We start from the raw sequence: 23905 nt of genomic DNA, 5'->3' as shown, positions 1-23905 counted from the left end.
AGGAGGGATAGAGACAGATAACCTGGAATCTTAGTGCCAAAAAGAATCACTGCTGCTTAGCATATGAAGGCCATATGCGGAGAAACTCACATCCCAGTGGCAGAAAAACTTGTTCGCATTTTGCGAATGATAAACTGGCATCCCAGTGTCAGGAAGTTTGCTGCAACATGTTGTAAATGAAGGATAGTAGAGCAATGAACTGACTATCTGGTGCCCATGTTATTTTCATTTATTTATTTTTTTCATTTTTATTTTTTGCAAACAATATGTAGATGGCAGAGAACTGACATCCTGGAAGAAGAAGGGTTCACTGCTGCTTTTTGCAATGATAGATGCAGAGAAAGTGGCAACTCTGTGGTGATGCTGCCTTTGCGAATGAGGGATAAAGAAAGAACTTGGCATCTCAGTGTCAAACTTTGCTTCTGCACTTTGCAGAAGGAGGGATAGAAAACATCACAGCTGGATTCTTATGCCTTGAAGAGATGAACGGCAATGGTGGAGGAGCAGAGTATGGAATTGTAGCAACTGATTTCCAGCTGCACATTAAATGATAGGAGGCAGGTGCACAAAACTGAGCTTGCCCCTGCTACCTGGCGCTGATGGCTGGGTGGAATTTTTGCTGTTGGAGCACCCAGCCACCTGGGTTGGCTGGAAGACTGTTTACTTAGCCTGGCAGGGCGAAGGACACTGTCTCAGCTGAACTATGGACACACACACACACACAGACATATATATATATATACATGCAGACATACACTCATCCCCCCTCCAAACGCCTTCAATGCTTATTCCCCTCCGATGCTGACGGTGGATCAAGGAGACCAGCGCTTATGCTGCAGGCCCGGATGTGTTTTTCAATTCAATTCAATTTTATTTATATAGCGCCAAATCACAACAAAAGTCGCCTCAAGGCGCTTTATATTGTACAGTAGATAGCACAATATTAAATACAGAGAAAAACCCAACAATCATATCATATGACCCCCTATGAGCAAGCACTTTGGCGACAGTGGGAAGGAAAAACTCCCTTTTAACAGGAAGAAACCTCCGGCAGAACCAGGCTCAGGGAGGGGCGGCCATCTGCTGCGACCGGTTGGGGTGAGAGAAGGAAAACAGGATAAAAGACATGCTGTGGAAGAGAGACAGAGATTAATAACAGATATGATTCGATGCAGAGAGGTCTATTAACACATAGTGAGTGAGAAGGTGACTGGAAAGGAAAAACTCGATGCATCATGGGAATCCCCGGCAGTCTACGTCTATTGCAGCATAACTAAGGGAGGATTCAGGGTCACCTGGTCCAGCCCTAACTATATGCTTTAGCAAAAAGGAAAGTTTTAAGCCTAATCTTGAAAGTAGAGATAGTGTCTGTCTCCCGAATCCAAACTGGAAGCTGGTTCCACAGAAGAGGGGCCTGAAAACTGAAGGCTCTCCCTCCCATTCTACTTTTAAATACCCTAGGGACAACAAGTAGGCCTGCAGAGCGAGAGCGAAGTGCTCTAATAGGGTGATATGGTACTACAAGGTCATTAAGATAAGATGGGGCCTGATTATTTAAGACCTTGTAAGTGAGGAGCAGGATTTTGAATTCAATTCTGGATTTAACAGGAAGCCAATGAAGGGAAGCCAAAACAGGAGAAATATGCTCTCTCTTCCTAGTCCCTGTCATTACTCTTGCTGCAGCATTTTGGATTAGCTGAAGACTTTTCAGCGAGTTTTTAGGACATCCTGATAATAAAGAATTACAGTAGTCCAGCCTGGAAGTAATGAAGGCATGAACTAGTTTTTCAGCATCACTCTGAGACAGGATATTTCTAATTTTAGACATGTTGCGCAAATGGAAGAAAGCAGTCTTACATATTTGTTTAATATGTGCGTTGAAGGACATGTCCTGGTCAAAAATGACTCCAAGGTTCCTCACAGCATTACTGGAGGCCAAGGTGATGCCATCCAGAGTAAGGATCTGGTTAGATACCATATTTCTAAGATTTTCAGGGCCGAGTACAATAACCTCAGTTTTATCTGAATTAAGAAGCAGAAAGTTAGCGGCCATCCAGGTCTTTATGTCTTTAAGACATTCCTGCAGTTTAACTAATTGGTGTGTGTTACCTGGCTTCATGGATAGATAGAGCTGCGTATCATCTGCATAGCAGTGAAAATTTATGCTATGTCTTCTAATGATGCTGCCTAGGGGAAGCATGTATAATGTAAATAGAATTGGTCCTAGCACTGAACCCTGAGGAACACCATAATAGACCTTAGTGTGTGAAGAGGACTCTTCATTTGCTTGAACAAATTGGAGTCTATTAGATAGATATGATACAAACCACTGCAGCGCAGTACCTGTAATACCTACAGCATGTTCCAATCGCTCTAATAGGATGTTATGGTCAACAGTATCGAACGCTGCACTAAGGTCTAGCAGGACAAGCACAGAGATGAGTCCACTGTCAGAGGCCATAAGAAGATCATTTGTAACCTTCACTAAAGCTGTTTCTGTGCTGTGATGAGCTCTGAAACCTGACTGAAACTCTTCAAATAAGCCATTCCTCTGCAGATGATCTGTTAGCTGTTTGACAACTACTCTTTCAAGGATTTTTGAATGAAAGGAAGGTTGGAGATTGGCCTATAATTAGCTAAGACTGCTGGGTCTAGAGATGGCTTTTTAAGTAAGGGTTTAACTACAGCCACCTTGAAGGCCTGTGGTACATAGCCGATTATTAGAGATAGGTTGATTATATTTAAGATTGAAGAATTAATTAATGGCAGGACTTCTTTAAGCAGTGTTGTAGGAATGGGGTCTAAAAGACACGTTGATGGTTTGGAGGAATTAATTATTGAAGTTAACTCAGAAAGATCGATTGGAGAAAAAGAGTCTAACTTAACATCAATGGTACTAAAAGTAGCTGTAGACGATATTACATCTGTGGGATGATTATTGGTAATTTTTTCTCTAATGATAAAAATTTTATTTCTGAAGAAGTTCATGAAGTCATTATTAGTTAACGTTAAAGGGATGGTTGGCTCAGTAGAGCTCTGACTTTTTGTCAGCCTGGCTACAGTGCTGAAGAGAAACCTGGGGTTGTTCTTATTTTCTTCAATCAGTGACGAATAGTAAGATGTTCTGGCTTTGCGGAGGGCTTTCTTATAAAGCAGCAAACTATTTCTCCAGGCTAAATGATGATCCTCTAAATTTGTGACACGCCATTTCCTCTCCAGCTTGCGAGTTATCTGCTTTAGGCTACGTGTTTGAGAATTATACCACGGAGTCAGGGACTTCGGATTTGAGGCCTTAGTTTTCACAGGAGCTACAGTATCCAGAGTCGTACGTAGTGAGGAGGTAAAATTATTAACAAGACAATCGACCTCTGTTGGAGTAGCGTTCAGATAGCTGCTCTGCTCTATGTTGGTACAGGGCATTGAAGATGATAACAGTGGTTGGATTATATTCTTAAACTTAGTTACAGCACTTTCAGAAAGACATCTACTTTGATAAAGTCTACTCTCCACTGCTGTGTAATCAATCATTGTAAATGTAAATGTTATCAGGAAATGATCAGACAGCAGAGGGTTTTCAGGAAACACTGTTAAATGTTCAGTTTCTATGCCATATGTTAAAACAAGATCTAGAGTGTGATTAAAGTGGTGGGTGGGTTCTTTTACATTTTGAGAGAAGCCAATTGAGTCTAATAACAGATTAAATGCAATGTTGAGGCTGTCATGTACTGTCTACACTGGCTGTCTCTCACCCTTTACCCAACCCTGTTGCTTGTCATGTGTTTCTTTGGTGTATTAAGAGTTTTTTTCATATGCTATGTGCAGAAGTGTTTTTTTCTGTTCAAACTGATCTCCCTGTTGGAGCTCAGTCTGGGGGGAGTTATTTTTTTCTCCTTGTCTTTTCTCATGTGGTGCATTTTTCCATTGTTATACCTCTCTGACCTGTCTTCCCCATGTGATGTTTTTGTGTAATGTATGTATGGTCGGAGGGTAGGATGGCGCTGCCATTGCGTGCAATAGGTCGGCAGCCTTAACATGAAATTTCCCCTTGTGGAACTAATAAAGGTATCTTATCTTATCTTATCTTATCTTATCTTATCTTATCTTATCTTATAATACCTGGTGGGCCAGTCGCTAGTCAAAATGCCCGGTCCAGCCCTGCTGGGAGGTACAGCGTCTCCACACTCCACAAATCTGATGCTTCTGATTTGGAGAAAATGAGCTGAGGGAGACACCTGGTGGACAAACACAGACATGGCAAGAAGAAAGACTAAAGTGCAGAGAGGAGACAAACAGCTGGAAATACTTGTTGGAAAGGATTGTCATGCTTCAGAAAAACACACAGCACACTCTCTAACAGTCCTTTATTTGCACTGAAGGAGACGTGAAGAAACCAAATCACACAATAATGAAGTGAACACATTTATAGCCAGTATTCAAGATGATGGATAGAAATGAAAATCATGGAGCATTTATGCATTTATAGGTCTGTGTCTTACAGCAGAAGCAGCATTTACATGAACTCACTGGCCTTTTCCCACTCAACACTCTCTTCTTCATCAACTCATCTTCCTAAAAAGTGGATCTACCAACATTTTTTTAATTTCTTTGTTATTATGATTAATATGTCAAACAAATATATTTTCCACCCTTTGTGTGACAGAGGCAGGAATTTCTCTGTCCTGCATGTGGAGAAATCTGCTGTTAAATCAGAACATTAACAGGTTTCAGGCTGTGTCAGCAGGCATGTGTTAACAGGGATTATAAGATACTTTAATGGCTTTAATGCATATTTATATATTTAACACATTTCTGTTTGTTCACATATAAACACATGTGATTTATGTCTGTTTATCTTTGACCTTGTAATTAGTTCCTACCGCGAATTCATCATGTAAATCTGTAATAAAGTGGGAACAATGACCAGCATGTCACACAGTTTGTTATCCTTGTATACAGTCTCTGCTGCTGTGTGCTGTGCTGCACTCACTCAGAGATAAGAGGACATGTACAGTTATCCCAGAGAGGAGAAAAATAGCTGGCTTCATTTATAAAATCGGAGCTACGGATTAAAACAACAACAAATATCTAAATGAATCATATTCACTCACTTAATCTGCTAAAAACAAACAAACACTCCTGCTCTGCTGTGGCAACCAGCAGAGCATTTTACGGTGTTTAAAAGGTAATGACTGGGGAGCAGACAGGACAGCACTGAGAGCTCTATATGTAGGTCTCATTAGGTCAGTGCTGGATTATGGGTGTCTGGTTTATGGTTCAGCAGCTAAAACTTTGCTGAATGACCTGGACAGAGTTCAATATCAAGCTCTGAGGTTGTGTTGTGGGGCTGTTAAAACTACTCCAGTGGCTGCTTTGCAGGTGGAAATGGGGGAGCAACCATTAGAACTAAGGAGGCGTCAAATTGCTTTGACTTACTGGGCAAATTTGAAGGGACATAGTGACAGTCATATAGCGCAGAGTGTACTTAAGCCTTGCCAAGAACAAGAAAAAGGGACTGGTCAATGGAGATGTTTCGGGTGGACTATAGGAAAAGAAGTCAATGAGATGGGATTTAGTTGCACAGACCTTAGCCCAGCAGTAGCCTTGTCAGTATTGCCACCTTGGTTATATGACCAAATAATTCCTGACTTCTATTTGTTACGTAAGGGGGGGGGGTGTGACTAAAAGCCAGGTGCAAGATCATATAGTGGGAAGGTACTCAGGTTATGTAAGATTTTTACTGATGCGTCAAAGCTGTTGGATAACAGAGTGGGTGTTGCATTTGTTCTCCCAGACATAAGTTATATGGTGAGTACATGAATTACAGATGGTTTGGCAGTTTATACTGGGGAGCTTGTAGCAATTTTAATGGCTTTGACCTGGGTGGAGGACGCACCACTGGGGAGGTATTTGGTTTGCTCAGACTCTAGCAGCGCACTGGTGAGTATAGGTAATATGTCTTCGGACTCTAGACAAGATATTGTTTTTGAGATATTTCATTTATTGTATAGGATTAAACATAGAGGGATAGAAGTGGTTTTCTTATGGGTTCCTGCGCATATCGGTGTTGATGGTAATGAACAGGCCGATAAGTTTGCAAAAAGTGCAGCAAGAAGAAGTTATGTGGGTTTGACTATCAAATACAGTAAAAGTGAGGTGAAAAGTTTAATCAAGGTAAAGTTGAAGGAGAAGTGGCAGGCACAATGGAACAGGGACGGGAAAGGCAGGTATTATTATAGCATGCAGAAAACAGTCGGGCAATGTAGAAGAAGCTTTAGAAGTAGAAGAGACGAGAGTAAGATTTGGTCACACAGGCTTGAATAGCACGCGTAAAAAGATTGGCAAACATGACACAGGGACTTGTTACTTCTGTGCACAGGAGGAGACGTTTGAGCATGTAGTGTTGGAGTGCGGTAAGTACAAGCGAGAAAGGGAAAGGTTGAAGTCTGAATTGCAAGAAAATAGTGTTCACCTAAGGGTGAGAGACATATTTCAAAGGGATGCAGGGGATGTTGTTTATACGGCAGTGTTTGGCTTTTTAAGATTGACGGGTGTGTATCCGAGACTGTAGATTACAAAACCGTTCTGACCCACACTCCTTTCCAGAAGGTGGCGGTAAATGCACCTAAAAGTTGTTTGCCAACCGCCATTAAAATGTAGGAGAGTGTCGGGAGGAGGGGCGACTGACACTCCTGGGCTGTGAATGGACAGCAGACGGCAGAGGGAAGTGACGTCTCAGGAAGTGAAATGAGAACAGAAGTAGATAGTAAGAGAGACGATGTAGCGGTGAAATAAGGTAAACGTAATAAGACAAACAACAAAGCGTAAAAGCAGAGCAAGAACCAGAGTGAAAGTAAACCTGTAATGTGGAGGAAACGGACAGTGAGCGCAGTGTAACCGTGACAACGAGACACGAGGACGGATTTAAAGTGATCATAAAATCGTCTCCAGACAGTCGTCGTTCGGTGAGTGGAACCAGATTCAGCTACAGCAGCAATTACCCCTCTGCAAGTCATTTCCTGACAACCATGCTGAACGAAGCTTAGGCCTTCAGAAGACTGAGTGCCAACTCAAATGAGCACATTTGCAGTAAATATATGAAAATGATTATAACCGCTTATTTTAATAAAAGGAATCAAACATTTTCAATCCCAACAAGACCTAAGTGCTTGGGATGAAGCATGAGGTTTCAACTAGGGCTGGGTATCGTCACTGATTTCTAGAATCGATTGGATTCCGATTCACAAGGTCCCGAATTGATTTGATCCACAATTCGATTCAATTCAATTTGAATCGGGAAAATGTGGCCCCAGACAGTTAGAAAAATTATAATACAGATCAGTACATTTACATATTTTTATATCTATAAAAAGAAAGCTGACACTTGCAAGACTTTATCAAAGGTGTAAGCATCACAGCAGATGCCTTTGTGTCAAAGAAGCTGAAATAAAACAGAAAAACGTGGCTTTAATGGTTTAATCCCAGGCAAGGTTTTCCTGGCCTAGGATTTTATCAAAATATTCTGCAGTAGATCAAAAACGAAAGAAAACCATTAATCACCATATGAACATTAGGTGATGCTGCTGAAGTGAAGCAGAGCAAAGGAACAGAGGTTTTATTAGAGACACGGCTAAGCGTTTTGCAATTTTGCATAATTTTAAAAAGTTTAAATTTGTTCAGTATTGAACGGCAGAAATTAGTTTTTCTTTTCAGAAGTAAGTAAAAAAAAAAAAGACAGCGCTGTAAACAACGGTAGATTTGTGCGTAATAAGCAAGCGAATAATACAGAAAACAGATGGGAAACTGTTCTTGAAGTACAGAGAGAGAGAGAGAGCTGTGCATTTTGTGATTTTATCGCAATTTTTATTTACAACAAAATTAAGAGGGAATTCATGACAATGTTTATGTGAAGCGTAGTTTGGATCTTCTTTTGCTGCTGGTTCGGTCAATATTGTTTGGAGTGAGATAAAACTAACAGCTTTAGAATCAGCGAGCTGTCAGTTTTCAGCCCGACCGTGTCCATGCCATCGGGTGAGAAAGGCCACATCTCACTGATTCTGATCCGTTCACGGTCCGCGCTTTGTATTTGTATTTACATCTTTGTGCAGAATCCGTGTGCCTGCTCTCATTTACTGTTTTAGCTGCTTGGTGGTTGTTGAAATTTAGTGAGATTTAACCAGAGATTCTGGCATTTCGGGCAAAATAAATTTATATTACAAAAATTGATTCAGGATTTTAATGAATCGATATCACGTTATCCAAGCTAGAATCGATTTTAATCGAAAAATCGGTAATCAAAACCCACCCCTAGTTTCAACAAGTGATATACTGGGGAACTTCACCATGTAGAGCTCTAAAAGTTATTACAAATTTTTTAAAATGAACCCTAAAATGTACTGGCAGCCAATGAAGAGAAACCAAAACTCGAGTAATATGTGACCTCTTGTTTGTGCCAGTTAAAAGTCTTGCCGCAGCATTGTGTACAGCCTGAAGGCAATCCAAAGCTGATTTGTTAAAAAAAAACAAAAAAACTATTACAACAATCCGAACAAGAAGAAATAAAAGCATGAATAATCATTCAAGTTCTGCCTTTGACAGTAGTTTGAGTTTATAAATGTTTCTTAGATGATATAAACAGTTTAGAAACAGTAGTTTGGAGTGTTTCTCAAGTGATTTTGAACTGTCAAATATGACACCCAGGTTTCTGTGGCTCGATTGAACTGAAGGATATAAGCAACTGATATGCTGCCTTATTTCTAAAAACATGTCATCAGGAGCAATAATTAAAGTTTCTGTTTTATCTGTATTTAACTGGAGGAAATTGTCATTTAACGATTGTTTGATTTCTGACAAACAGTTATTTAAACAAGACAATTTATAAAGCTCAGAAGCTTTGAAAGAGCAGTATAACCGAATACCATCAGCATAAAGATGATACAAAATAATATTGTAACATCTGATAATTTAGCCTAGAGTGAATATATATAAAGCAAAAAGAGAATTGGACCTAAAACAGATCCTTGAGGTACCCCAGAAGGCAGAACTGATGTTTTAGACAGCACTTGATTCATACAGACCAGGGGTCCCCAATCCCAGTCCACGAGGGCCGGTATCCCTGCTGGTTTTAGCTCTCACCCTGGGTCAACACACCTGAATCAAATGATTAGCTCATTACCAGGCCTCTGGAGAACTTCAAGACATGTTGAGAAGGTAATTTATCCATTTAAATCAGCTGTGATGGATCAAGGACACATCTAAAACCTGCAGGGACAACGGCCCTCGTGGACTGGGATTGGGGACCCCTGCTACAGACAGTAAAAGATCTCTCAGATGGATACGGCATAAGCTATTTTAAAACAACACCAAGCCAAATACTAAAATTTGTCTGAGGCTGAGATTGCAGGATTGTAAACACATGATTGCTGGGCTTCATTTCTGTACTGAACAGTCATTTTAAGATTAGCTAGTAAATAACAATTAGCTAATGTTGTTCATGAGACTAAAGTCATCTCACTCTGGTAATGTAAATATAATATGACCAACATTAAAGTTATTATTATATTAAATATTAGTAGTAATTACAGCAATGAACTTGAACTCAAACACTGAGCTTCAGTAAAGATTCAAGTTGCAGTTATTTATATTTCCTATCACCTTAAATCTTCACTCAAAGACAAGTATCTTTGACAGTGTATATATGGATGTATCATATACAAGAGACAAATGCTGTTCTTTTAATATGTTGGCATTACTAAATTTGGCTCAATGCTTACATATATGTGTAAAAAGAAAATGTACGGGCTGTGATAACTGTTTCTGATAGAATGAAGAGTAGACTAGGGCTGCCACGATTAGTCGACTAGTCACGATTACGTCGACTATCAAAATCGTCTACGACTGATTTAATAGTCGACGCGTCGTTTGAAGCTTTATAAGATCCCAAAAGACGCAGGAATAAGTAGTAGGATTTAAGAGTGTAAAAACGGACTGAAACAGAAGATGGCAGCACTGCATGTACAAGGATGCCAGCTGCCGTTAAACCCCGAAGAAGAAGAAGGAGCTCTGTCCCAGAATTCATAGCACAGCCCAGCTCAGTTTCCAACAATGGCGGCAGCTAGTTTTAATATTACTCTTATTATTCTTTCTGGGTCACAAAATAAACGTTGAACATATTTTCAGGCGAGAATGTAGCTGTGTAAACCTCAAATATCTGCTCAGTTTGTCAAGACACCACATATTTTCAAAAGCGCTCCGACGTTTTCGGAGACGTCTGTTACCCACCAGCTCGATAGCTAGCTGGGGGCAAGGCTAACTAGCGCCCGTGAGAACACCGGACTCCCGGCAAATTGTTTTCAAACCCACCGCCGTCTTTCGCTACTCAGGTTAAACATGATATATGTGTTGGATGAATCCAGTGTGCATTTTAAATTCTCAGCAAACTTCAACATGAAAGGATGGTGTGTGTTACAACATGTTTGCCCACATGGGACAGTTAACTTCAAGTGATATTAAACTGTTTAATATTATATATGAAAAAGGCACAATCCCATCAGTCAGGAAGCAGATAATGGTAAACAAGTTAAAAACCCATCGTAGTGTTGGGGAAGACCATGGAGAGAATGAAAACAGATGAAGCTGATTTTTAGATACTAACAGTCTCTTCTCTGGGGATCAGAGTGGGTTTCATAAAGAAAGAGGGACGATGGAAAGTTTCTTATGTTTGTAATCAGAAATCAGGAAAGCTCAAACAAATAAGGAAATGATAATAGCTGTCTTCTTTAATACAGCCATAAAACATGTTATGGAAAGAGAGACTCCTCATTAAACTCAGAAATCTAGCAGTAAATGGGAAATTGTACTATTGAATTATAAGATTGATGAAAGAATATAATTATCTTTGTTTTTCCTGCTATTCTCCTGTCCATACTCCAGTCCAGTGGGCAGGATTAATGCACCTGTAAGCTGATTTGTCAAACGCCATCAAGCCCCAAAGAAGAACGGAGGAGGACAGCACTACTGTGGTAGAGGAGCGGTGTGTGTGCAGACATGGCTGCTGTTGATGAAGCGGACTGAACTTAGAGGAGAGACACAAACTAAAGTATCCATCCCCTCATGTCAGTGTGGATCTGATACCAGCGTCTGTATCGCTTTTATCGATGCTTGTATCAATCCGTCCAGCCTGAGTTGAAGCAGCAATGAGTTCAGTTCAGTATCTGAGAGAGTTCATCAAGGAGAGACTAACTGCTGTTGGTGAAGAAATCTTCTCAGAGGTTGAAAAAACCATCGTCCAGTATGAGGAGGAGATCAACCGTCAGCACAGACTGCTGGATATCAGCCGGAAACCCAACAGAAACTCACACATCATAGGTATGGACGTGTTTTTAACTCTGTGCTGTTCAAGCTCAGATTCTTCAGTGTGACTCACTTTACTAGAAGATGTTAAACTGGGTATTTATCAGTGCTGTGGGTCAGTGTCCAGTGATGGACTATGTTGGACTGGTGCAGGTCCATGGTTACTCATAGGTTAGGTTTTAAAACAGTTTAATTGATTTATTCATTAAACTTTTTTCTCTAACAGATTCCAGTGTTGAGTACATCAGGCGTCAGTGTTTTAGATCCTCTGTAAACACTGAGACTGTGCAGTAAAGATCTAGTTAGATGTCAGCAGAATACACATTTAACAAGTTGTTAACAGACTTCTCTGAAGTTGAAGTGAAGCTTCATTTAAAGAAGGATTTCACACAGTGATGCTTTCTTGGTGTCACACTGCAGTTTAGTTTGGTGAACTTTGTGTCTTTGCTCACAGTGAGGAGCTTCAATGCTAACATGTTAGTGTGTAGCTGTGAGCGTGCACAACTATTTCCCTGATCTGTTGTGTGTGTGTGTGTGTGTGTTGTGAGAATAGATTATTGTAGTATTAGGGATTTAGTTGTATTAACCATAGTAAAGCATTATATTTATTATTTATTTAAGTAGGTCATAGGTCAAGCTACTAAACATTCACACTAGGGCTGCCACGATTAGTCGACTATCAAAATCGTAGACGACTGATTTAATAGTCGACGCGTCGTTTGAAGCTTTGTAAGGTCACAAAATAAATGTTTAACATATTTTCAGGCGAGAATGTAGCTGTGTAAACCTCAAATATCTGCTCAGTTTATCAAGACACCACATATTTTCAAAAGTGCTCTGACGTTTTCGGAGAGGTCTGTTACCCATTAGCTCGATAGCTAGCCAGGGGCAAGGCTCACTAGCGCCGGTGAGAACACCGGACTCCCGGCAAATCGTTTTCAAACCCACCGCTGTCTTTCGCTACTCAGGTTAAACATATATAAGTCACTTAGATAACTTAAAAATGTTATTGTTTGGCTTTTTTTTTAGTATTTTATTTGTTCCTGAGTAAATCGGTTTGGCTGAAATTAAAGTTATAATTTTAAACAGCTGAATAAACATCAAGCAGACAACTGATTATCAGAAGTGTGAGATCCTCGAGAATATACTCCGGTGTCCTGTTATATTTTAGATAGCAAGGAGTTTATTAAACTTCACCGAAACAATCTGCAAATTTCATTTAAATTTAATAAAGTATCACCTTGCCTTTATTTTTATTTAGCACATACCTTAAACACTTAAAGCTGTAAGCTAATAGTTATATAAGAGCAGATGCTGCTGGTGCAATAAACTAAGTTTTACGTCCAATCGATGCATGATCTGATTAGTCGACTAATCGCAAAAATAATCGGTGACTAGTCGACTATCAAAATAATCGTTTGTGGCAGCCCTAATTCACACATAGAGCACACACACAGAATTGGGAGAATAGGTCAGAGGTGTAGGTGAGAAGATAAGATAACCTTTATTAGTCCCACACGTGGGAAATTTGTTTTGTCACAGCAGGAAGTGGACAGTGCAAAAGTTATGAAGCAAAAATTAGAATAAAATAAAATAAGAATAAATACAGTACACAACTGTACAGAATAAAATAAAATACTACATACAGTAGAATAAAATAGAATAAAATATATATATTGTAAATAAAATATACAATAAGATAAAAATAGAATACAAATGTTGTAAAAATACAACGATGCCAGAAAAGATTATTGCACATTAATTAGCGATCGTGGCTCAAGAGTTGGGAGTTCGCCTTGTAATCGGAAGGTTGCCGGTTCGAGCCCCGGCTTGGACAGTCTCGGTCGTTGTGTCCTTGGGCAAGACACTTCACCCGTTGCCTACTGGTGGTGGTCAGAGGGACCGGTGGCGCCAGTGTCCGGCAGCCTCGCCTCTGTCAGTGCGCCCCAGGGTGGCTGTGGCTACAACGTAGCTTGCCATCACCAGTGTGTGAATGTGTGCGTGAATGGGTGGATGACTGGATATGTAAAGCGCTTTGGGGTCCTTAGGGACTAGTAAAGCGCTATATAAATACAGGCCATTTACCATTTATTTACCATTAGTGTTATTGCACATTTGTGGATGTGTGTGTTTAATCAGTTAAAGTCTTTGTTGTGGAGTCTGACAGCAGTGGGGAGGAAAGATCTGCGAAATCTCTCCGTCCCACACCGTGGGTGCCGCAGTCTCCCACTGAAGGAGCTGCTCAGTGCTGTCACAGTCTCATGCATGGGGTGGGAGATGTTGTCCAACAGTGATGACAGCTTCGCCACCATTCTCCTGTCACTCACCACCTCCACTGGGTCCAGAGGGCCTCCTAGAACAGAGCCAGCCTGTTCAGTCTCTTCCTGTCCCCAGCAGAGATGCTGCCGCCCCAGCAGACCACACCATAAAAGATGGCTGAGTCCACCACAGAGTCATAGAAGGTCTTCAGGAGTGGGCCCTCCACTCCAAACGACCTGAGTTTCCGCAGCAGGCACAGTCTGCTCTGCCCTTTCCTGTAGAGGGCGTCTGAGTTATGAGTCCAGTCCAGTTTGCTGCTCAGATGAACACCAAGGTACCTGTAGCTGTCCACAGCCTCGATGTCCATACCTTGGATGTTCAGTGGTTGCAGTGGAGGATGCTTGTGCCTGCGGAAGTCTACCACCAGCTCCTTGGTTTTACTGGCATTGATCTGGAGGTAGTTCAGCTGGCACCAGTCCACAAAGTCCGAGTCAGTCCTCTGTACTCCTTGTCGTCCCCATCAGTGATGAGGCCGACTATAGCAGAGTCATCAGAGAACTTCTGCAGGAAGCACTGGGTGGAGTTGTGGGAGAAGTCTGCAGTGTAGATGGTGAAGAGGAACGGAGCCAGAACCGTTCCCTGTGGGGCCCCCGTACTGCAGACGACCCTGTCCGACACACAGCCCTGAGTCCTCACATACTGTGGTCGGTTGGTGAGGTAGTCCAAAATCCAGGTAGTGAGGTGATGGTCCACTCCTGAGTTCTCCAGCTTGTCCTTCAGAACCGAGGGAAGAATAGTGTTGAAGGCACTGGAGAAATCAAAGAACATGATTCTCACAGTGCTTCCAGCGGTCTCCAGGTGAGCGAGGGAGCGATGTAGGAGGTGAATGACGGCATCATCCGCTCCAATGCCAGGCTGGTAGGCAAACTGAAGTGGGTCCAGTGATGAGCTCACAAGGCGCCGAAGCTGAGCCAGGACCAGCCACTCCAGGGTCTTCATCAGGTGGGATGTCAGAGCCACCGGCCTGTAGCTGTTGAGGTGCTTGGGGCGTGAAGTCTTTGGCACTGGTACAACACAGGAGGTTTTCCAGAGCTGTGGGACTCTTCCCAGCCTCAGGCTCAGGTTGAAGAGGTGCTCCATCACACCACACGGTCCGCGCAGGACCTGACGACCCTCGAGCTGATGCCATCTGGACCCGCTGCCTTCTTGGCTTTAATCCTCCTCAGTTCCCTCCTAACCTGGGTGGTTGAGAGAGACAGTCTGGAGCCTTGTGTTGAGTGTGTATTGGATGTTGTTGTTGGGGGTGGGGAGGAGTGAGCAGGGTGAATAGAGGAGGTGTGAGGTGTCAGAGGTGGAACAGCAGCAGTGGGGGTGGGTGAGTCCGCAGCCGATGTTGGAGACTGCCTCATGGCTGAATCAAATCTGTTGAAGAAATAATTCAGTTCATTTGCCCACCTCACATCCCTCCCAGGCAGAGAGGTCTGATGTTTGTGGCCCGAGATGGTTCTGAGGCCTCTCCAGACTTCACCAACGTTGTTTTGCTGAAGCTGGTTCTCCATCTTCTGCCTGTAGCTGTCCTTCCCATTCCTTATCAGTCCCCTCAGCTCTCTCTGCACCCTTTTCAACTCCTCTTTGTCTTTGGATTTGAAGGCCCTCCTCTTCTGCTTGAGGACGGCTTTAATTTCTGGGGTAATCCAAGGTTTGTTGTTGGAGAAACACCGTACAGTCCTGGTAGGTACGGTGTTATCCACACAGAAATTAATATAGTCAGTAATGCATGTAGTAAGGCTGTCGATGTCCTCTCCGTGGTCGTCACAGATCACCTCCCACACAGTCAACTCAAAACAATCCTTAAGAGCCTCCTCGCTCTCCTCCGACCATCTCTGTACTGTGCAGGTGGCTGGTGGCTCCCTGCGCACTAAGGGCTCATACACAGGGACAAGGTGCACCAGGTTGTGATCAGATCTGCCCAGGGGAGGGAGAGGTGATGAACTGTATGCCTCTTCAGCATTGGCATGCAGTAAGTCCAGTGTTTTATTGTCTCTGGTTGGGCAGGTCACATACTGGGTGAAGGTGGGCAGTGTGGAGTCCAGTGAGGCATGATTGAAGTCCCCTGATATTATGAGGAGGGCTCTCGGAGATTGTGTTTGCAGTCTGCTAACCACTGAGTGGAGAGTGTCACAGGCTGCATCCGCGTTGGCCGAGGGGGGGACATACGCTGTTATCGCGATAACATGCGAGAATTCCCAGGGCAGGTAGTACGGACGCATGCTAACGGCTAACAGCTCAATGTCTCTGCTGCAGAGTTGTTCTTTTACAGTGATGTGCCCAGGGTTACACCATCTGTCATTCACAAACACTGCCAGTCCCCCTCCTTTCCTCTTACCGCTCTCTCTCGTCCTGTCCGCTCGCAGCAGCTGGAATCCCGGTAGTGTCACGCTCGTGTCCGGAGTTAGCGGTGTTAGCCACGACTCCGTTAGCATCATGATGCTACATTGCCGGTACTCCCTCTGTGACCAGGTTAGCCACGTGAGCTCATCCATCTTATTGGGCAAAGATCGTACAATTCCAATAATTACAGAAGGAAGAGATGGTCGATAACGTCTCCTTCTCGGCCGACGGCGCTCCTTCCCAGCACGACACCCCCGTCTTTTCCTCCTCAGCTCGCTGGGAATGTCAGGTCTGTCCGCCGGCAGTACCGCTGCTGGACGCAGCGCTAACAGCTGATCCTTACTGTAAACAAAGGATCCCTGCTCTGGGTCACCACACACAGGTGAAAAAAGTAGAAAAAAACTAAGAAAAACGACCAGAACTAGCGCAAAACGGTAGAACATGGTTGCAGAGTCTAATTACTAATACGTTAGTTATAAAAAATTACGAGAAGAAAAAGATAAGAAAGAAATAAATTCAGAATGAGCAGAGCTGCTGTAACAGGCTGCCGCACACGGGGGGCGCCGGAGGTAGGGACAGAGGTGACAGCAAGCTGCCTTTGGTAGGATAAGGTGTTGGTAAGCCAAAGCCAGGAGAACATAGTGTGTGCAGAAGTGGGCAGCAAGGACACGAGATAGGGAGGCAGGAGATAGAGGCATTAGCAGGCACCTAGTTTTGAGAGACAAAGGTTGTTGATATCTGAGTATAAATGTGTGCTGTTGGGACTGCCCCAGCAGATTTTGATGTTTGAGGCTGAGCTGTGAACATCCCCATGTACATGTAATAAAATTAATTGATTGTTTATTTTGAGAAAAAAAAGGAATGGAATATTACACTGTTTCATGATGCCTTGTACTGCTGATTTATAAAGAAATACTGTTTGCATAGAATCATGGCCTCATTTCTCTGATTAGGGAGAACAAAACATACTGTTCAGGAAGCCAAGGTTGTAACTGAAGCTCACTGAGAGAAAGAATGTGAATGCTTAGGTTTTATGACTCGGGTGGGGGTTGAGGCTATAAGAGTGTGTGTAACTGTCAGACACTTCGAGATCTGCAGCACCCCCTCCCATGCACATGGCTCATCCGGACGATTGTATTGCTCAAAGAGCTGGTATGGAATAAAAAGAATTGTATTGATTAAAGAGATTGTTGATTGAGCATTAAAACACAGTGTTGTTCTTCCTTTAGCCCGGAGATCAAAGAATTGGGTTATAAAACAGTGTGTGGCTCATAGTGGGTCATGTGACAGGCTGATCACCATTTGTTCAGGTTTTGATTCATGCTTTTAAAAAATAGTTTTTGTATCAACACATTTGTGATTATTGTTCTTGTGTTTCTTTGTTCCTCAAGACCTCCCACAACAACATGACTGTGAGGAAGAGGAGGGTCTGGATGAGCAGCAGGTCTGTAACCAGGAGAGGAACTCCAATCTGGACCAGGAGGACCCAGAGCCTCCACAGATTAAAGAGGAACAGGAGGAACTCTGCAGCAGTCAGGAGGGAGAGCAGCTTGGACTGATGGAGACCATCTGGAAACCTGTGATAAAGTTACACAGAATAGGTATGTAAAACTGTGTTTTGTTTTTTTTAATAACAGTGAATATGTCTCATGGGCAGCACAGTGGAACAGTGGTTAGTACTGTTGCCCCACAGCAACAAGGTCCTGAGTTTGAGTGACCTGTCCAAGATGAACCCTGCCTCTCCCTATGGTAGCTGGGATTGGCTTCAGCACCCTCACTATACCAGACTCTCATAAGGACAAGTAAATAGTAAATGGCCTGTATTTGTATAGCGCTTTACTTAGTCCCTAAGGACCCCAAAGCGCTTTACACTACATTCAGTCATCCACCCATTCACACACACACACTAGGGCTGTGCGATATGACCAAAATCTCATATCCCGATTGTTAGAAAGCCCACTGTTTATACGTTATTTGCTTGGTTGAAGTGTTGTGGTTTGTTTATAGATAGTGTTTGCACTGTGGAAATTGTTATGTCCTACGTCATTGAACTCACCATATCTATGCTTACGCTCCTTGAATGCACCACTCTGTGCCGTGTGCTGCTAGTCTGCCTTTGTAGCTGCTAATAGCCAGCATTTTTCCTTGTGTCCTCTCACCAGCATGTCGTGGTTTTTGGTTTATTGCTGTGTGTGAATGCCAGAAGACAACAGCTGAATAAATCTCCCAAACTTGGAAGCTGCCTCCGTGTTCTTTAACGGGAACACACCCACCATACCTTGCCGCTCTAAATCAGCTAAACTCCTGGAGACAACATTCTCTCCATTTTACTGATATTAAGACATCTATCGTCCGATAACAATATAAATCACAACAATTTAACATTTTCTGTAAATTCTGTGAATCTCGGGCAGTTCGACTTGCATGAAGTGTTTCCAGCTGGGCGTCATGGACCTGGAGTCGAGTGTTTTAACTGATGCATGAAACGATACATTTTTAGACATAAGTTGTAACGGCCGCCGTTTTCTTTGTGAGTATTTATTACACAGCGTGCTGCGGGAAAAAGCCTGTTCTAACGTTTGAGTCTAAGGTTTATTTTTTTAGCATCTGACGGCTCTTTTTTGCTTCTCATCTGTAAATACTCTGCATCTTTCACGTGATTCAGTTTATTTTGAAAAGTCTCAAAAGGATCTTGAGCTTTATTGTGAAAGGTTTATGTGGAGCAAGCGGACACGCGGTGGCTTTACCGTCGTTGTTGCTAAAGACAACGCATAAAAAGAAGCGCTTGTCTGTCTGTAGTGTGGTTATATTAAATATAAGAGAAAGAGAGAACTTCAAGAAATTAATATAGCCACTACAGTGAGCATCAAAATGATGAAAAAATATTCCCGTAAAGAGTTTATTTTGCGACACCACGAAACAAACGATAGCGTAAAATGAAACGATAGATGTTTTTATATCGTCATCTGATATATATCGTTATATGGAACAGCCCTAACACACACATTCACACTGGTGATGGCAAGCTACATTGCAGCCACAGCTGCTCTGGGGAGCACTGACAGAGGTGAGGCTGCCGGACACTGGCACCACTGGGCCCTCTGACCACCACCAGTAACAGGTGACAGGTGATTTGTCTTGCCCAAGGACACAATGACCGAGACTGTCCGAGCCGGACACCTTCCAGGTGGACAACGACTCTAAACATAAAGCCAGGGCAAAAATGGAATGGTTTAAAACAAAACATATCCATGTGTAGAATGGCCCAGTCAAAGTCCAGATCTAAATCCAATCGAGAATCTGTGGCAAGATCTGAAAACTGCTGTTCACAAACGCTGTCCATCTAATCTGACTGAGCTGGAGCTGTTTTGCAAAGAAGAATGGCCAAGGATTTCAGTCTCTAGATGTGCAACGCTGGTAGAGACATAGCCTAAAAGACTGGCAGCTGTAATTGCAGCAAAAGGTGGTTCTACAAAGTATTGACTCAGGGGGCTGAATAATTACGCACACCCCACTTTTCAATTATTTATTTGTAAAAAATGTTTGAAATCATGTATGATTTTTGTTCCACTTCTCACGTGTACACCACTTTGTATTGGTCTTTTACGTGGAATTCCAATAAAATTGATTCATGTTTGTGGCTGTAATGTAACAAAATGCAGAAAAGTTCAAGGGGGCCGAATACTTTTGCAAGCCACTGTACTTCCTTGTCTTGTCTTACCTAATAAGTTCCAGCTGTGTGTCCACCTGTTTCTCTTTTCCTCATGTTCCTGCCAGTGTATTTTAATCTCCTGTCAGTTAGTAATTGTTGTCGCATCGTTAACATTGGTTCACCTTTTTCTTATGCTGTGTGTTCTGTCTGCCTGCAAAAGTTTATGATTGTATATTCAGTTTTGTTATGTTGGAGTTGAGCATTAAAGCTGTTTTGACTCTGACTGCATCTATGAGTTCTGCGTTTCGGTCCTCGTCTCCTGCCTGCACACAGCACACACCATGACAGAACTAAATATTTCCATCAGTGCCCTACTAATTTTTCACATTTGTACACTTTAAACTTTAGTGGTATATGTGAGCAACATGCTTACTAAGTAGAGATCTGCTTATGGTTCAGACTAGTAAACATTTTTGCAAATGTTTGTTTTGCTATCATTTTTCCCCCTTGTGCCTTCAGATGTCCTATGCCAACATGCTATTGAGGAAGAAGAGGCTCTTACAGAACAGCAGGTCTTTAACCAGGAGAGGAACTCTAGTCTGGACCAGGAGGACCCAGAGCCCCCACAGATTAAAGAGGAACAGGAGAAACTCTGCAGAAGTCAGGAGGGAGACCAGCTTGGACTCAAGCAGGAGACTGTTACTTTTATGGTGACACCCGCTTATCAGGAAAGTTCCCACAGTGAACCAGAACCAAACAGTGAGCAGCTCCTTTCTCACAGCTCTCCTGAAGCAGAGAGCAGATATCATGAAAAAAATGGGCATGTGGACTCAGGATCTACTAGAAATACAAAGCTGAAGAAGAGACGTCACAGAAAGAGAGTAGACAACAGTCCTTTGTCAGTGAGTGAAAGTAGAACGGACACTAAGAACAAGTCTGTACAATGTGACGTGTGTGGAAAAACTTTACAGAATAAATACAAAATGACTACACATCTAAGAGTTCACACAGGTGAGAAACCATATACTTGTAGCACCTGTGGGAAAAGATTTTCTAACAAAAGTAATTGGGAAAGTCATCTAAAAGTTCACACAGGTGAGAAGCCATATTTTTGTAGCACCTGTGGGAAAAGATTTGCTGCATCATCTACGTTCAAAACACACACGAGAATTCACACAGGTGAGAAGCCGTATTATTGTAGCACCTGTGGGAAAAGATTTGCTGACTTATCCACGTTCAAAAAACACACGAGAATTCATGCTGGTGAGAAGCCGTATTCTTGTAGCACCTGTGGGAAAAGATTTATTCAGAAATCAAATTTGGAATGTCATGTAAGAATTCACACAGGTGAGAAACCATATCCTTGTACCACATGTGGGAAAAGATTTGCTGACCCATCAGCATTCAAAGCACACATGAGAATTCACACAGGTGAGAAGCCGTATTCTTGCAACACCTGTGGAAAAAGATTTATTCAGAAATCAAATTTGGAATGTCATATAAGAACTCACACAGGTGAGAAACCGTATCCTTGTAGCATCTGTGGGGAAAGGTTTGTCCAGAGGAGAAAACTAAAGAAGCACATGAGAATTCATATGGGTTCAAATGTTCATACTAAGATAATGTGGGACAGCTGTGAGTCTTCGCTAAACACGTGAGTGAAAAGATGATCCATATTCAGGCCATTATTTTTCTGTCTAGAGCAGTAAAGAACTCTCAGCATTGTTTGTTCAGTTTATTACATTATTCTGTTAATTGTATCAGGGAAACTCTGATCTTATATTTCATGAAGGTTTAAGTTCAGTATGCTCCTGTTCTGTTGGTTCATTGTTTGGCTATGTTGTTTATTATTACTGTTTTATATCCTATATTGGGACAAATGTCACAATAAATAAACACAATAAAAATGAAAGAATTGAGCAACAGTCAAGAACTGTGTTTATTCTTGTAAGGGAGCAAAACTATCAAATACCAACTTTCATGCTTGAAGGGGTAAGTCCCCAGTACATCTTGTCAGTCCCACCCTCCTTTGCCTTAACCCTCTGGGGTTGACGGACGTGCCAGTGCATCAAAATCACATGACCAATTTAAGATGATGCAGCGACTCAGTCTCCATTGTGTCGAAAATGCGAACTTCAAACTATATACCAATTTTTGAATTGTCTCAATGGGCCATGTAAAACCAGAATTATGACAAAAAAAAAATACACGTGATGTTTTTTTTATGAACAAAACAGTGGTGTTTACAGCGGGAAGAACGGTAAAAACTGCGTTTTCAACAGACAGCGCTAGCAAACACTCTCCACTTGCGAGTGAAAAAAGAAAAAACACCCCTTCCATATTGGTGTTAGAGTTTACCATGTCAGCCAATCAAAAAACTGATATGGCAACATGTGACACTTGTTTAGGGAGAAGGGGAAGTTTTAGGTGGGACACCTGCGATGGAAAGCGGGCGAGCGAAAGAAAGAGAGAGAGCGAGTTTTCACATGTGAGAGATTAGTGACGTTTAGTGTGTTTGGAGCCTATAGTTAGTGTGTTGTGTAGTTATTGTTTTATATTGTGTGTTAGTTATACTGCTGAATGTCACATTTGCTCCAAAAAGCCACCAAAGGCAGATTCCAGTGTAAACGCTGTTCCCACATGGAAAACAGGACTGATACACCCTTCTGTCAGACCTGCAGGGTTTAGGCCTGTGGTGTTCTCCTCTGTCTTATACTGAACACAAACTATTTTTTTGGACTGGCACAAATAATTTGTGTGCCTTCTTATTTGATGCGGCACACCTGATTGTTCTGTAAATAGATTTAAATGGTTATATTAAAAAACGCCTGAGGCCTTGGCTGCATTTTTAGGTGAATAGTAACATATAACTTTGTTGTTTGCAAAACATGTGCAGAATTTTTAGAAATGTACAATTTCTATTTGCATTTCAAGTTATGAAAATGATTCGTTAAACATGTTTGTGGGTTTTACAGTAAAAAATATAACTTTTTCTACTCGGATTTTGAATTTTTTTTCTGAATTTAGATGAATTGTGCTTATATAATATGCCAAAATGAAAAAATAACTGAGATTTCAGATATTTGAGGTTGTGCTGAAAAAAATGACCAAACAAGGCAAGATAAAGCGTTTTTAAAGGTGAAATATAGAGGAAAAATCAAAAGTAGTCAAAAACGGCCAATTATACCCTGGACCCTAGAGGGTTAAAAAGCCATCCCTAGACCCAGCTGTCTTAACAGGCCAATCTCCAACCTTCCTTTCATATCAAAAGTCCTTTAAAGAGTAGTTGTCAAACAGCTAACAGATCATCTGCAGGGGAATGGCTTATTTGAAGAGTTTCAGTCAGGTTTCAGAGCTCATCACAGCACAGAAACAGCTTTAGTGAAGGTTACAAATGATCTTCTTATGGCCTCTGACAGTGGACTCATCTCTTGTCCTGCCACTCGGCCCTGAAAATCTTAGAAATATGGTATCTAACCAGATTCTTTCTCTGGATGGCATTACCTTGGCCTCCAGTAATACTAACAGGAACCTTGAAGTCATCTTTGATTAAGACATGTCCTTCAACGCACATATTAAGCAAATATGTAAAACTGCTTTCTTCCATTTGCGCAACATCTCTAAAATTAGAAATATCCTGTCTCAGAGTGATGCTGAAAAATTAGTTCACTGCAGGCTTACTTGTTGTTCCTAGAGTATTTAAAAGTAGAATGGGAGGCAGACCCTTCAGTTTTCAGGCGCCTCTTCTGTGGAACCAACTTCCAGTTTGGATTCAGGAGACAGACACTATCTCTACTTTTAAGATTAGGCTTAAAACTTTTTGCTAAAGCATATAGTTAGGGCTGGACCAGGTGACCCTGAATCCTCCCTTAGTTATGCTGCAATAGACGTAAGCTGCCGGGGAACTCCTATGATGCATTGAGTTTTTACTTTTCAGTCACCTTTCTCACTCAACATGTGCTAACAGACCTCTCTTTATTGAATCATACTTGTTATTAATCTTTGTCTCTCTTCCACAGCATGTCTTTATCCTGTCTTCCGCCCCTCCCTGAGCCTGGTTCTGCCAGAAGTTTCTTCCTGCTAAAAGGGAGTTCTTCCTTCCCACTGTCACCAAAATGCTTGCTCATAGGGGGTCATATGGTTTTGTTGTGTAGCTTTCTGGATTTTATACTTATTGGGCTACATATTTATTTATTATACAGGCTATACAGTACATAGAATGAAAGCTCACATGTTTTATATAACTAAAATGTT

At 42.0% G+C, this 23905-nt stretch overlaps 1 protein-coding gene across 2 annotated transcripts; it reads left to right on the top strand.

Moving 5' to 3' along the window:
- The first annotated feature begins 6735 nt into the window (after positions 1 to 6735).
- LOC134624608 (zinc finger protein 771-like) lies at positions 6736 to 21531 on the top strand. Of its 2 annotated transcripts, none has more exons than XM_063469611.1 (4): positions 6736 to 6962; positions 10930 to 11364; positions 17391 to 17600; positions 20171 to 21531. In XM_063469611.1, exons 2-4 carry the CDS (start codon positions 11193 to 11195, stop codon positions 21307 to 21309), a joined length of 1521 nt encoding a protein of 506 aa, XP_063325681.1. In that variant the 5' UTR covers positions 6736 to 6962; positions 10930 to 11192; the 3' UTR covers positions 21310 to 21531. The 2 variants fall into 2 exon arrangements, with proteins under 2 accessions (XP_063325681.1, XP_063325682.1); XM_063469612.1 differs by lacking the exon at positions 20171 to 21531 and adding an exon at positions 18162 to 18576.
- Positions 21532 to 23905: the final 2374 nt, after the last annotated feature.

This window comes from Pelmatolapia mariae, linkage group LG3_W (assembly GCF_036321145.2).
Source record: "Pelmatolapia mariae isolate MD_Pm_ZW linkage group LG3_W, Pm_UMD_F_2, whole genome shotgun sequence".
Classification (NCBI taxonomy): Eukaryota; Metazoa; Chordata; class Actinopteri; order Cichliformes; family Cichlidae; genus Pelmatolapia; species Pelmatolapia mariae.
Note: the sequence above shows the minus strand (reverse complement) of the source record. Positions and strands in the feature narration are given on the sequence as shown.

Bases quoted from the DNA above. Each gene is read 5' to 3' on its own strand.
- LOC134624608 (XM_063469611.1), top strand. From the start codon at position 11,193: ATGAGTTCAGTTCAGTATCTGAGAGAGTTCATCAAGGAGAGACTAACT. The intron at 11,365-17,390 runs GTATGGACGTGT...TTGTTCCTCAAG, and splicing joins CAGAAACTCACACATCATAG to ACCTCCCACAACAACATGAC. The intron at 17,601-20,170 runs GTATGTAAAACT...TTGTGCCTTCAG, and splicing joins GATAAAGTTACACAGAATAG to ATGTCCTATGCCAACATGCT.